At 41.6% G+C, this 13322-nt stretch overlaps 1 protein-coding gene across 1 annotated transcript in view; it reads right to left on the reverse strand.

The window, feature by feature from the left end:
* The window catches only part of RCL1 (RNA terminal phosphate cyclase like 1), a 52462-nt gene that overhangs the window by 32203 nt on the left and 6937 nt on the right, over positions 1-13322 (reverse strand). The window contains exons 2-4 of the mRNA XM_068235666.1: positions 10611-10682; positions 5522-5697; positions 3536-3610 (exon numbers count right to left, since the gene is read on the reverse strand). Coding sequence (XP_068091767.1) covers positions 3536-3610; positions 5522-5697; positions 10611-10682 — 323 coding nt within the window. The remainder of the gene's footprint in view (positions 1-3535; positions 3611-5521; positions 5698-10610; positions 10683-13322) is intronic.

Here is a 13322-nt window from a genome sequence, read left to right on the forward strand (position 1 = left end):
AAAAGTTGAACTTTTTGGAAGGTGCGTGTCCCGTTACATCTGGCATAGAAGTAACACAGCATTTCAGCAAAAGAACATCATACCAATAGTAAAATATGGTGGTGGTAGTGTGATGGTCTGGGGTTGTTTTGCTGCTTCAGGACCTGGAAGGCTTGCTGTGATAGATGGAACCATGAATTCTACTGTCTACCAAAAAATCCTGAAGGAGAATGTCCGGCCATCTGTTCGTCAACTCAAGCTGTAGCGATCTTGGGTGCTGCAGCAGGACAATGACCCAAAACACACCAGCAAATCCACCTCTGAATGGCTGAAGAAAAACAAAATCAAGACTTTGGAGTGGCCTAGTCAAAGTCCTGACCTGAATCCTATTGAGATGTTGTGGCATGACCTTAAAAAGGTGGTTCATGCTAGAAAACCCTCAAATAAAGCTGAATTACAACAATTCTGCAAAGATGAGTGGGCCAAAATTCCTCCAGAGCACTGTAAAAGACTCGTTGCAAGTTATCGCAAACGCTTGATTGCAGTTATTGCTGCTAAGGGTGGCCCAACCAGTTATTAGGTTCAGGGGGCAATTTCTTTTTCACACAGGGCCACGTAGGTTTTGAGGTTTTTTTCTCACTAAATAATAAAAAACATCACTTAAAACTGCATTTTGTGTTCAATTATGTTATTATGGACTAATAGTTAATGGTTTTTGATGAGCAGGAACATTTAAGTGTGACAAACATGCAAAAGAATAAGAAATCAGGAAGGGGGCAAATAGTTTTTCACACCACTGTATATTGTCTATTAGGAGAGTCTGAAAATGACAGCGATTCTGAGATAACTTTCAGACACGATTTCCTACAGCAAAATAACAGTAATCTGTGCCCATTGTCCAAATTTAATACCTCTAAAGGTGGCCACTAATGATCCAATCCTTTTCATCCAATTTTACCAAATCTATGTAGTTTAGGGTAAATGGAGTGAATATATTGAATGGATAATTTAGGCAGTTCCCCTAAATTACATAGAAAAGGTAAGATTGGATCATTAGTGGCCACCTTTACATTTCCCAACCATAATCGAATATTTAGCCAAGATAACAAAACCACAGAGCATATTGGAAGCAAAAATCCAAGACTTAAGGTGGGTACACACATCAGATAAAAGTCTTTGGAAAATGAAAGATCACAGACCAATTTTACCCCCTTCCATGTAGTATGAGAGCCATACCTTCACAGTCTATTCTATGGAGCTGAACTCCCCATCAGATAAAAAAATCTTTGCAAGATGCTGCACACTTAGGATAGGTACACAGTGGTCAATTGCATAGCACACACATTATGAGTGTGAACTGCAATAAGAACTGGACAGACTTTAATACAAAGTATGCATGCAGTGAGTTAGATTAATGCAATCAGTTACAATGCAGCACAGTGAACAGGTCCATAGAATTGTATGGGCAGTGAATTGACATGCAGAATTGTACTGCAACGCAACTGAGCGCTGTGAACTAGTCCCAGGAGCGTAACTTGGGTAGCCTAAGCCCCCACATCACCCCCCCCCCTTCACCCCACACGTGTGATGTGCACAGACGGGTAGTGGCAGTAGCAGTAAGTGTGGCTACCCAGCTAAAATAGACGCGGGCCATGGATGCTGTACATTTACCCACAGGAATCAAGCAAAAACCACCTTTTTTTTAAAAAAATTAAGTCAGGACCCTAGGAACTGACCCGGTTCATTCATTAACACATTCGCGTTCCGTCGTTTTCACGTGAGAAATGTTCACCTCCCATTCATTAGCCTATAACTTTATCACTACTTATCACAATGAACTGATCTATATCTTGTTTTTTCCGCCACCAATTAGGCTTTCTTGGGGGGGGTACATTTTGCTAAGACCCACTTTACTGTAAATGCATTTTAACAGGAAGGAAAAAAAAACAGAAAAAAATCATTATTTCTCAGTTTTCAGCCATTCTAGTTTTAAAATTATACATGCCTCCATAATTAAAACTCACGTATTGTATTTGCCCATATGTCCCGGTTATTACACCGTTAAAATTATGTCCCTATCACAATGTATGGCGACAATATTTTATTTGGAAATAAAGGTGCATTTTTTCCGTTTTGCATCTATTACTATTTCCAAGTTTAAAATAAAAAAAAAAAAAAAAAAAAAAAAAAAGAAATATTTCATCTTTACATTGATATTTAAAAAGTTTAGACTCTTAGGTAAATATTTACATGTTTTTGTTTTTTTTATTGTAATGTTTTTTGTTTTTTTATATTAAACATTTTATTTGGGTAGTTTTGGGAGGGTGGGGTGTAAACAATAGATTTAGAATGTAAATGTGTGTTTGAGTTTTTTTTTTTTTTACTTTTAGTTGTAGTTTTACTTTTTGGCCACAAGATGGTGGCCATGAGTTTGTTTACATGACTTCACTCTAAGCGTAACATACGCTTAGAAAGACGCATGGGGGACGCTACAGCCAGAAAAAGCGCAGCTTCCGAGAGAAGCGGTCGCTTTTTCAGCGGGGGAGAGGAATCAGTGATCGGGCACCGTAGCCCGATTCACTAATTGCCTGGCTAACGAACCGCGGCCGGGAGCGCGCGTGCAATCGGCCGCGGGAGCGAGCATGGTTCCTTGACGTAGTTTCTACGTCCAGGAACTAAAATAGGTTCATTGTAGAACCAGGTGAGCTTCACACTTACATACTTTCTACAGTGTGTGTCTGGACAATGTGTGCGATAACAAGCATGGTACATGGCAATTCTATATGCTATGAAAGTGCGAGTTAGAGTGTGCAATGTGCCTTGTGTTATGCCTATGATGTAGTGTGGGCATTATGCAACCACATAGTGTGAGTGTTGCCTAATAAACCTAATAAGGCTGGTGTCGGGGGTTCCATCACAAGGAGCAGATAAGAAGTGTCCATCTGTAATTGGATAAATAGGCCCCCCAGGAGTAGATATCATCAAGGTAGGTTCTCTCATGAAACAAGGTGAGACATTTGCTTCAGGCGCAGAGATTACAGGGGCAGCATTTTTGTACTGCGTTTCCACTAACAGCATGCAGCCAGAAGTAATAAGCCGAATAATAAGCCGAACATTTAAATAGCGCTTTTTCTCCTGTCAGACTCAAAGCGCTCAAGAGCTGCAGTCACTGGGATGCGCTCAGGAGGCCACCCTGCAGTGTTAGGGAGTCTTGCCTTGAACTCCTTACTGAATAGGTGCTGACCCTAGCCAGGATTTGAACCTTGGTCTCCCATGTCAAAGGCAGCGCCCTTAACCAGTCCTCTATTCAGCCACTGCAAGTAGGAGTTGAAGAGAGACTCAGACACACAGCCAGCCAGTGTGCTTTTGAGTTGAGCTGCAGCATATCACGCGAGAACAATAAATGAAGCAGAGAAAATTGTTGGGTGCTGTACAATCATTCCAAAATATGTGTGTGCGTGCATGCATGCATGCAGTGGTGGCGCATCCTCAAGTTTTCCTCAGGCAGCAAAAAGTCTAGAACCAGCCCTGGATATCATGCAACAAGAAATCTTACCTTGAGTTCAAAATGCTCACCGTCTATACCAAATTTTTTTAATAAAGGAATAGCTGTGGCTTTCAGCACATCCACCTAAAAGGAGAGAATACAAAAAGCACATTATTCTACCACTTGCATCCATATTTTCTCATAACACAAGGTCCTGAGCAATTCTGAACTGTTTCACTTTGCCAAGGTATCGGCAAAAATTGGAACCCCCCCCCCCCCAAAAACACACACACACACACAAAAAAAAAAAACCATAGTAGATAAGTATCAAAGACCTTTGACCCTGAATGGCTAGCAATACAAAGAACCTATATGAAGTCTAAATTATTATTTTTTTAAAAACACATAGTTCAGAGACCACTCAGTGACCTATGCATCAATGCTATTTTACTTGCTTGGTTAGTAAAGATGCATAGAATTGTCTGTAGTGTACAACAATGTATACACAATCAATACTGATGCAAAATAGGCTTATAGGAGCTAGAGGACGGGTTTTCTCATTCTTTTCAGATGGATTTTATATGCTATTCGCAGAACAGCAAACACAACACAAGATATTTTTACACATACAATACAATACAATAACATTTCTATAGCGCTTTTCTCCCATAGCACTCAAAGCGCTTAGGCTCTCTCAGATTCAGTAATTAGTAGGATGAAGTATTCACACAACAAAAGTTATATTTCTGCAAATGCCAGACTGAACAGGTGGGTTTTTAGTCTGGATTTAAACACGTCCAGGGATGGGGCTGTCCTGATCTGTTGAGGTAAGGAGTTCCAAAACGTAGGGGCAGCATGACAGAAGGCTCTGGGACCAAAAGTTTCCAAGTGGACTCTGGGTATGACTAGATTATTAGAACCTGTGGATCTGAGAATGCGGGGATTGCTACGCAGCTGTAACATATCTTTCATGTATCCAGGGCCTAGATTATTCAGGGATTTAAATGTCAGTAGGCCAATCTTGAATAGGACCCTCCATTCTATAGGTAGCCAGTGAAGGGAATGCAGGACTGGCGTTATGTGGCAGTGACGGGGTTGGTTGGTTAGCAGTCTGGCAGCAGTATTCTGTATCAGCTGTAGGCGGTACAAGGCCTTTTTTGGAAGGCCAGTGTAGAGAGCATTGCAGTAGTCCAGTCGGGATGTGATGAAGGCGTGGACTAAGGTTGGCAGATCTTCTGGGGGTATGAGGTGCTTGATTTTTGCAATGTTCTTCAGGTGAAAATAGGAGGATTTCACCACAGCAGAGATTTGAGTTCTGAAGTTTAAATCCCCATCAATTAGAACTCCCAGGCTACGCACATGATCAGAGCTGCGTAGATCCGTGCCTCCTATTCCCAGTAGTGAAGACTGCAAGTTAAGTTGTTTTGTTATCATGCTCTGCCCTCCAATCAGAAGGACTTCAGTTTTGTCTGCATTTAGTTTCAGACAGTTGTCATTCATCCATTGCTGTAGCAGGCGTTTATAGTTAGAGTTGGGTCTGTCACACCAGGCTTGAAGGAAAGATATAGTTGGGTGTCGTCTGCATAGCAGTGGTATGTCAGGCCATGTTTTTGGATTAGTTTTCCCAACGGTAGCATGCAAATTGTGAAAAGCAGGGGAGAGAGGATTGAGCCCTGGGGCACCCCATACTTAAGTGTTACAAGGGTGGACAGGAAGGGCCCCATAGACACTTTGTGGGTTCTGCCACTCAAGAAGGATTGGAACCACTGAAGTACTATGCCATCAATGCCGCAGTATTCCTGTAGCCTGTTTGTAGACTACGGTTACAGGATGTAATAATTTCTGTAAAGTGATATTTTGATGCCCGCACTAACAGCATTACTACTAGTTTGGATACAATAAAGGCCCTGCCATCAACTTCTCCGGGGAAACTAGTTAGTGCAAGGCATTTGAAATTGAAGGTGGGCTGTGTTAGGCATTACTGCAGTCTTTCTGATGATAGTGCTGACAGAAATTGTTCTTTATTTCCTCCACAAGATATAATTAGGAACTTACCGAAGGATCCACCTGGTCATTAGTGATGCCACGAAGTGTGATTCTTAATGGATGTTTCATGAAAGGGGCCAGGCAGATAAGACTTTCCAAATAGTAGCCAATAGAACGCTGTATATTACATTCGTGCTCCAAAGTTCCTCCAAAGAGAAGGCCTGGCTGATAGTACAGAGAGGTGCCTAAGTGAATAACAGATCAAAAAATGACTACAAATATAAAAGTTTACCAGTATAGTCCGTGATGCAAACATTCTAAAGTAACCCTCCACCGATTCCTCTGCTTAAACAGGTGCTCTGATCTATCTTTTCCAGTTAAAAATAAGATTTCTTGTAAAAGTAAAACATCTACTGTAAGTAGTGCTCAGAAGTTGTGTTTGACACTAATCTACCAGTGACCGTTTTGGGTTGAAGAAATAAATTGGGAGCATATAGGGACCCAAAATTATGGCATACTCATTTCCTACCAATGAAGGTTACTTAAAGACCACCTCCAGCCAAAAAAAGGTGTGATTGGCAATACATATATGTAGTCTATGCACTGTGTGCAGTTAGACGAACATATACAGTTTACATCTGGTACATCATCATAGTGGATAGAACAGACACATTTATATCTGTAAGTAGCACTTCATTATTTCTCCTAAAAGGACAAATGAAGTGAGAGGGATATGGAGGCTGTCATATTTACTTCCTTTTAAACAATATCAGTTGCCTGGCATACCTGATGATCTATTTGGCTGCAGTAGTGTCTGAATCACACCAAAAACAAGCATGCAGCTAATCTTGTCAGACCTGACAATAATGTCAGAAACACCTGATCTGCTGCATGCTTGTTCAGGGTGTATGCCTAAAAGTATTAGAGACACGAAAGATAAGAGAAGAGACAGTAAAACTGCTGCAGCATGTCTTATGTCTGTTTGCTATAATTCTTATTTCAGATGTCTGTCTAGATTAAGGTGGCACATACATCAGCCGACCAATCGACCATCCAATTCGATTATTATAATTGAATTGGATGAAAATTGGTGCTGCCAAGTGCATGCCCGACCGACAAAGCGACCAATTTCATAACGGAAATTGGCCGCACGGTCGATCTTGCAGCATGCGCGATGTTGGGCCGAATTTGGTTGGTCGGGTGCGCAGCGGTACGGCAGCCAATTTGCGAATGAGCGACAAAACCCCCGCCGCTGCAATGTATTAAATGTATGTAGTGTGTGCATTTATACATTACCTGCCCGGTGTCAGCCTCCTCGCGGTTTCCGTAAATCTCGCCAGGTTCTGCATACACGCTGGCGGTGCATAGTGTCTGGCGTCAGATGCTATGCACCGCCAGCGTGTATGCAGCTGTTACCCAGCGAGATGGACGGACACCGTGCGGAAGCTGCTACAGGACAGGTAATGTATAAATGCACACACTTACATACATTTATACATTTTGGGGGCAGCGGCAGGGCGAACACGGCAGGCTCAGCAGATTCCCCGATTATTTCATGCTGAAATCGAACGGGAATCGGCCTGTAGTGTATGCGCAGGTTCAACCAAGAGACAAATTTATCTCTAATCAGATTCGATTGGAGATAAATTTGTCTCTTGGTCGAATCTGTCCATAATCTTCTGATGTATGGCCACCTTTAGATCACATGGACAAGAGGGGTGGAGTTATGACATCAATTCAGCATCCTTTGCACCTATGGTTTGAAAAGGGGAAAAAAAAAAAGAAAAAAGGCCTGTGTGCAATTTCACATGGGGCGGGGATTTCAAGACCATATCTGGAATACGGACCCTGGGGGTAAGAAAACCACACTTTATCATGTGTGATTTTACATATCTTGGCAACTTATTAGGTTTAAAGCAAAGTGTAATTTATAATTAAAGGGAACCTAAACTGAGAGGGATATGGATGTTTCCTTTTAAACAATACCAGTTGCCCGTCAGTCTCTTTAGCTGCAGTAGTGGCTGAATCACAGACCTGAAACAAGCATGCAGCTAATCCAGTCTGACTTCAGTCAAAGCACCAGATCTGCATGCTTGTTGAGGGGCTGTGACTGAAAGCATTAGAGACACAGGATCAGACGGAGAGTCAGGCAACCGTTTTTTTTTAAAGGAAAAATCCATATCCTTCTCAGTTTAGGTTCCCTTTAAGGTACTCTTTAAGACACACACATGCAGATTTTTTACCTTTTACAAATTTTTATTTGCACAATTTCTCATTTATACTGTAAAGCATCCCATACATGGCTTATTCAACAAAAGTTTAATGCAAACAATTTTTTCTGTTCAAGACGTAAGGCTACAAAAATGTTCTCTCTTCATACCTAAGTAATTTTTTAACCACTAGAGAAAACAGTGCATTTTATTCCCAGAAATGGTCGACTGGTTCTATAATCAACAGATAATGGCAGCTAACAATGTGACTGTGGACAATGTTTGGTATTTGCTTTCTGGGTGCTCCCCATATTGCAGGCATTAAAATATACACAGTCAAGCTTGAGGCTGAATAATCAAATGTCATGCACTTTCCAGAGTCATTACCATCCTACCAAATGGCAGAATTCCATAGAAGTGCTTTAAAAAGAGTTTTCCTACACTACAAGGAAATTGAACAGAACAGGATGTCTCCAAAAATAGTATATACAGCTCACAAATGTCTCCAAAATGTGCAAAATAAAAGTATTCCCCCCGTTACAGCAGTTTGTAATTAATCTTTGAATATGTTTTTTTCCCCCATTTTACAATATTTTCCCTCTGCTCAAAAAGATTAGCAATACCATTATAAAAGTCCAAGAAAACAAGAAAAAAAAAAAAAAAAAAAACTGATTTGAAGCCTTCTGTACGCGTCAACTCTGCACGCATAATTTGCGATGTGACTTGTCTGTTCTTACGGCTTACGGTTTTTGTACAGCACTTGCTCCCCAAAATGTCACTTAACAATTTACCCAATACCGATGATGCCAACACTTATATAGACTTCTTGCACACTGTATGAAACGCACATCATCATTACATCGCAATGCGATACAATAATAATCTAAGGTCTACCTCACTGTGGTGCAAGCGTCCAGTATATTATACTTTGCATGCAAACTATAGTGGAAGCCAAAGTTCCTCCATAGTATAATAAATGTAGCATTTGTTTTGGACGCAGGGCATGCATTTTCAGCCTAATAGAGGTGGTGCAGGCCTGAGCGATTAATCAGTCAATTGCAGCATGTTTTTAGGGATGTGCAACCCCCGTTTTCATAATTTTACTGATAGTAATAGTCCGCCGTCCGAATCGCATGCAGAAATACATTTATCACGCATCCGAATGCCTATAGCTGTGCATGGCACTGCTAGAGGGATTTGGATTTATCTATTATCACAGTGCTGGGATCGCTTCTCACAAGAAGCATGCTGGCACTGTGTGGAAATGCACCCTCATGTGTGTGCAAGACTCTAGCTGCGACAACAGAATTCAAGAGAAACAGAAAAGTTCTTACATATTAAATGACCACTATAGTGAAATTTTTTTTAAATTCAAAACACACATAAAAATGTACATCTCTTCTAGGGTAAAACAGACAAATTACTTTTTCCCATGTTTCTGACAGTTACAGTAGGTAGTAAAAAGCCGACAGATCTGACAGATTTTGGACTAGTCCATCTCCTTCTTTACAAAAGCACCTCCCTGTACAGGATCTATACAAATATGTCAGCCAGCCAGCCTCCCTACCTGCTGCACTCTATTTTTGCAGTTGGATAAAGCAACTGCCATTTAAGCTCCTTAGTGATATGCCTGACACTGTGTCGGGCATACCGCTGTGGCCCCAGGAGTCCCCCATAATAAAATTATTGTCCCAAATGACTAAAGCATTTAGCTAGCACTAGGCTAGCTAGTACAAGTGCCGGGCACCCGCCGCTCCCATGCGATCTCCCCGTTTATAAATAACCCCCCTGGATTCAGCAGCCTCCCTGCACAGCTTCGGTCTCTCTATGGGGAGGACCGGGTTTGCGCATGACATTGGTGACGTCATATGCAATCCTCGCCAAAGTGAAGACCGGAGCTGTCCGGGGAGGCTGCACCGATCACTGGATCCAGGCTGGGTAATGTATAAACTAGGGAGCAGCGGGGGATGCCCAACACCTGTGCTAGCGCAGTGCTCTCCCCAGAATTTGTTTCCAGCCGGGTGGCATGAAATAGTAGTCGGGTGGCATGAAAAAGTAGCCGGGCGTGGCGAGATGAAAATGCAGGGAAACTCTGCTTACAGCATAGGAGGAGGTGAGGAGCTGCGCTGATGACAGCCGGGTGGTCACCAAATCTAGCCGGGTGGAGCACCCGGCTAAAAGAGCCTGGGGAGAACACTGTAGCGAAATTGTTTACAGCCATTTGGGATAATAATTTTAGAATCAGGCAAAAAGTAACAAAGTAACAAAAAAAAAAAAATGAGTATCTTCCCGGAGGAGATTGACTATTCCAAAACCTGTCAGATTTTAACTAACACCTGTAATACACAGCAACATAGGAAAAGGGTAATTTATAGTGCATTTTATTCTGAGAGAAATCTGCATTTTATATTGCATATATTTAAAATTTTTCATGATAGTGGTTTTTTTTTTTTGCTTGTTTTTTTTTACTAATGAAACTGCACATCTCTCAAACACAAAGGAAATGTTATAACAGGCTGGTATGACTCAGCTGATAGGCTATCTAAATGCCACAAAGCTGTGATATAAACAAATTAAGCAGATTTTTTTTTTATGTTAAAACCTTGAAAAATAAATCACTTGACTCACACAGTTCTGCATTAAGAGCATACCTAATCCCTGTGTTATTCTCTTAGACCCAAGTTGCAAAGTACTTTCACTGCATAAAAACACAGAACAGAGGAAATGCAAACTTCAAGCCAGATCTGTAAAGGGAATGTGAGGTCTTCCAGTGGCTCAGCAACAAGCACAGAGATGTCGGAACTCTGGGTGTGGTTAGCATCAACTCCTGCCTAACTTTTGGAAGGACAAACTGGGGTGGGACCAAACTTCTAAATACAAAGTGGTCTCCAAAGAAACTCAAACAAGAGTATGTACTCCATACCTAAACAGCTATAATCAGTACTTACCAGTTTCATTGATCTCTATCCGTGTGCCATTGGTTATTTTGTCCATAAGCCTTATAAAGCTTGCTTCAAAATCTGCAAAGAAAAAAAAAATAATGTACATTTAATAAAGCTAATGTTGAACTCACATTACATTTTACAACACAAAATCTGGAGCATATATGTATGTGTGCAGCAAGTAATAAGTAGTCCTATAACTTTATGCTGTACAAAAAAAACGGAGAGCAACTGGTTGCTATCAGAGATGGTCAATGAGAGAAGCTAATGATTTAGGCCTCTTTCACAGTAGGACGGTGTGTTGTAATGCGACGTTAAAGTCGCAACACAAATTACAACGCAATGCCCCAAAAAAGTCGCAACGCAAATTAATGCCCCGTTACGGTCGCATACAGTAGAGCATACAGGCAATGAAAAGGATGTTTCCAAGTCATTACTGAGCATGTGCAAACAGTCTAACGCAGCTAATAACGTATATAATGCACTGCATGCAGTACTTTCACTTAACGTGCAGCGTCAGTCACCAACGCAATGTGTGCACTGTGAATGGGGCATTGATTTTTCATTGCAGTGAGTTATTCTGCGTTAAGGCTACTTTCCCACCAAGACGTTGCGTTTTAGGGGACGTTATGGTCGCATAACGTGCCCCTAACACAACGTATAGTGGTGTTGAAGTTGGACGTCAGATTGAGCCGCGTTATGCAGCTCTCAAAGCAACAGGTTAGTGATAGGAAGTCTGGATCTTTTTAAGGATTCGGATCATTTGAATCAGATCATTCAAAAGATCTGGATCTTTGAACAGAATCATTTCAATCATTTTACTAGGGAAGCAGACTGGGTGAAATGACTAGCAGGACTGCACTGTACATTCTGTATGTTCCTGTTTCTTCCAGACAGACATCCACTGTGAACCGAATCTTTCATTGTGGTGATCCGGATGATTTGACTCACAAAAAAGATCCGGATCAAATGAACGATTCGTTCATGATCCGAACAACACTACAGTCCTACCACAGAATATTAATTAGCCATGTGGCTGGCTGCAGAGGAGGAGGGAAGACCTCCTCCTCCAACATTACTGAGAATGTGCAAGCAGTCTAACGTACAGCATGCTGCACTTTCCCAGAATGTGCAGCGTTACAATGTAACGAACCGTGTGCACTGTGAACAGCACAATTGATTTTACAGTGCTGTGAGTTAGGTCGCGTTCACATTATAAACGCGGATGGCCACGCATGCGGAACGCAACGCATGCGACCGCACGCCATCCGCGTTTGTGTGCGTTGTGTGGCTGATCCCATCACTGAAAAGTGAATGGGACAGCCACGCGCTTTTACAAAAAATGCGTGCAGCATGCGTTCCCGGACCGCACAGGTCCGGAACGCATGCAGTGTGAACATCAGACATTGCACTCTATGCAATGTCTGATGTCGTGCGTGTCGGCCACCTGCACGCGTTTCCAAAACGCGGCTGGAAACGCGTGCAGTGTGAACGGGGCCTTAGGCTGCTTTACTGGCTGCTGTAACGTGGCACTTTAACGTCCCACTGTGAAACCAGCCTTAGGCCTGGTGCACACCAAAACCCGCTAGCAGATTTTGAAACTCTTTTTCTTCTTTTTCTGTAGCGTTTCAGCTAGTGTTTTGCGGTTTTGTGTAGCGGTTTTGGTGTAGTAGATTTCATATATTGTTACAGTAAAGCTGTTATTGAACAGCTTCTGTAACAAAACCGCCTGGCAAACCGCTCTGAACAGGCGTTTTTCAGAGTGGTTTGCGTTTTTTTCTTATACTTAACATTGAGGCAGAAACGCATCCGCAATCCAAAAAATGTCTCACCCCGGGAGGATTAGTTTCTGCAAAACGCCTCCTGCTCTGGTGTGAACCACCCCATTGAGATACATTGACCAAGCGTATCCGCAGCCACAAGCGGCTGCAGAAACGCTGAAAAAGCCGCTCGGTGTGCACCAGCCCTTAATGTTGTTTTAACGTGCGACTTCAACAGTGAAAGAGGCCTCAGGCTTTTATGTAAATTTAATGCAAAATGGACCAATCAAATGCACTTCCTGTCAATTCTAAGTTGCACACTGCCAAGCTGCATATGATTTGCATAGGGCTATGGAGTATTTGTAGAAGAGAGTTACAGAACTGACCCTGCTGAGATAAACAGCCAAATTCCCCATCTGCATTGAGCTGAATGATGCAGGTTGCTATGGTTGGACTATAAAAAGTTTAAGTCAATCACCTGGAACTAGCATGCAGGTCCAAACTGCTGGAATACCTGCTCTATATACACATTCATTCATATATATATTCTCTCTCTCTCTCTCTCTCATGTTATTTTTCTCTTATTTTCCTAAATAGTCAAGGCAACCAGCAGCCTGCATAATTGTTTAGTCACCAACTATTACAATATAATCCATAAGTTACTGAACAAGCCTCCAAATGATAATGGTTTATCAAAAATAAAATACATTTAAAATACACTTTTCCAAACTATTATGCACAACAGAGTTTCAAAACATTTTTTGTTGTAGTAAAGAACTGGAAATTGTAATTTGTTGAATTTGCAGCATTAAGGTCATATTTACTGATATCAAATACCATTTCAATCCAAAATATCTTAACAGGTCAAGTTACATATTAACATATGACCTTTTATTTGATATCAACTTCACAAGTCTTGCATCTACTGAACTTGTGAGTTTTTTGGTAGTTTTTACTT

This window comes from Hyperolius riggenbachi, chromosome 1 (assembly GCF_040937935.1).
Source record: "Hyperolius riggenbachi isolate aHypRig1 chromosome 1, aHypRig1.pri, whole genome shotgun sequence".
NCBI lineage: Eukaryota > Metazoa > Chordata > Amphibia > Anura > Hyperoliidae > Hyperolius > Hyperolius riggenbachi.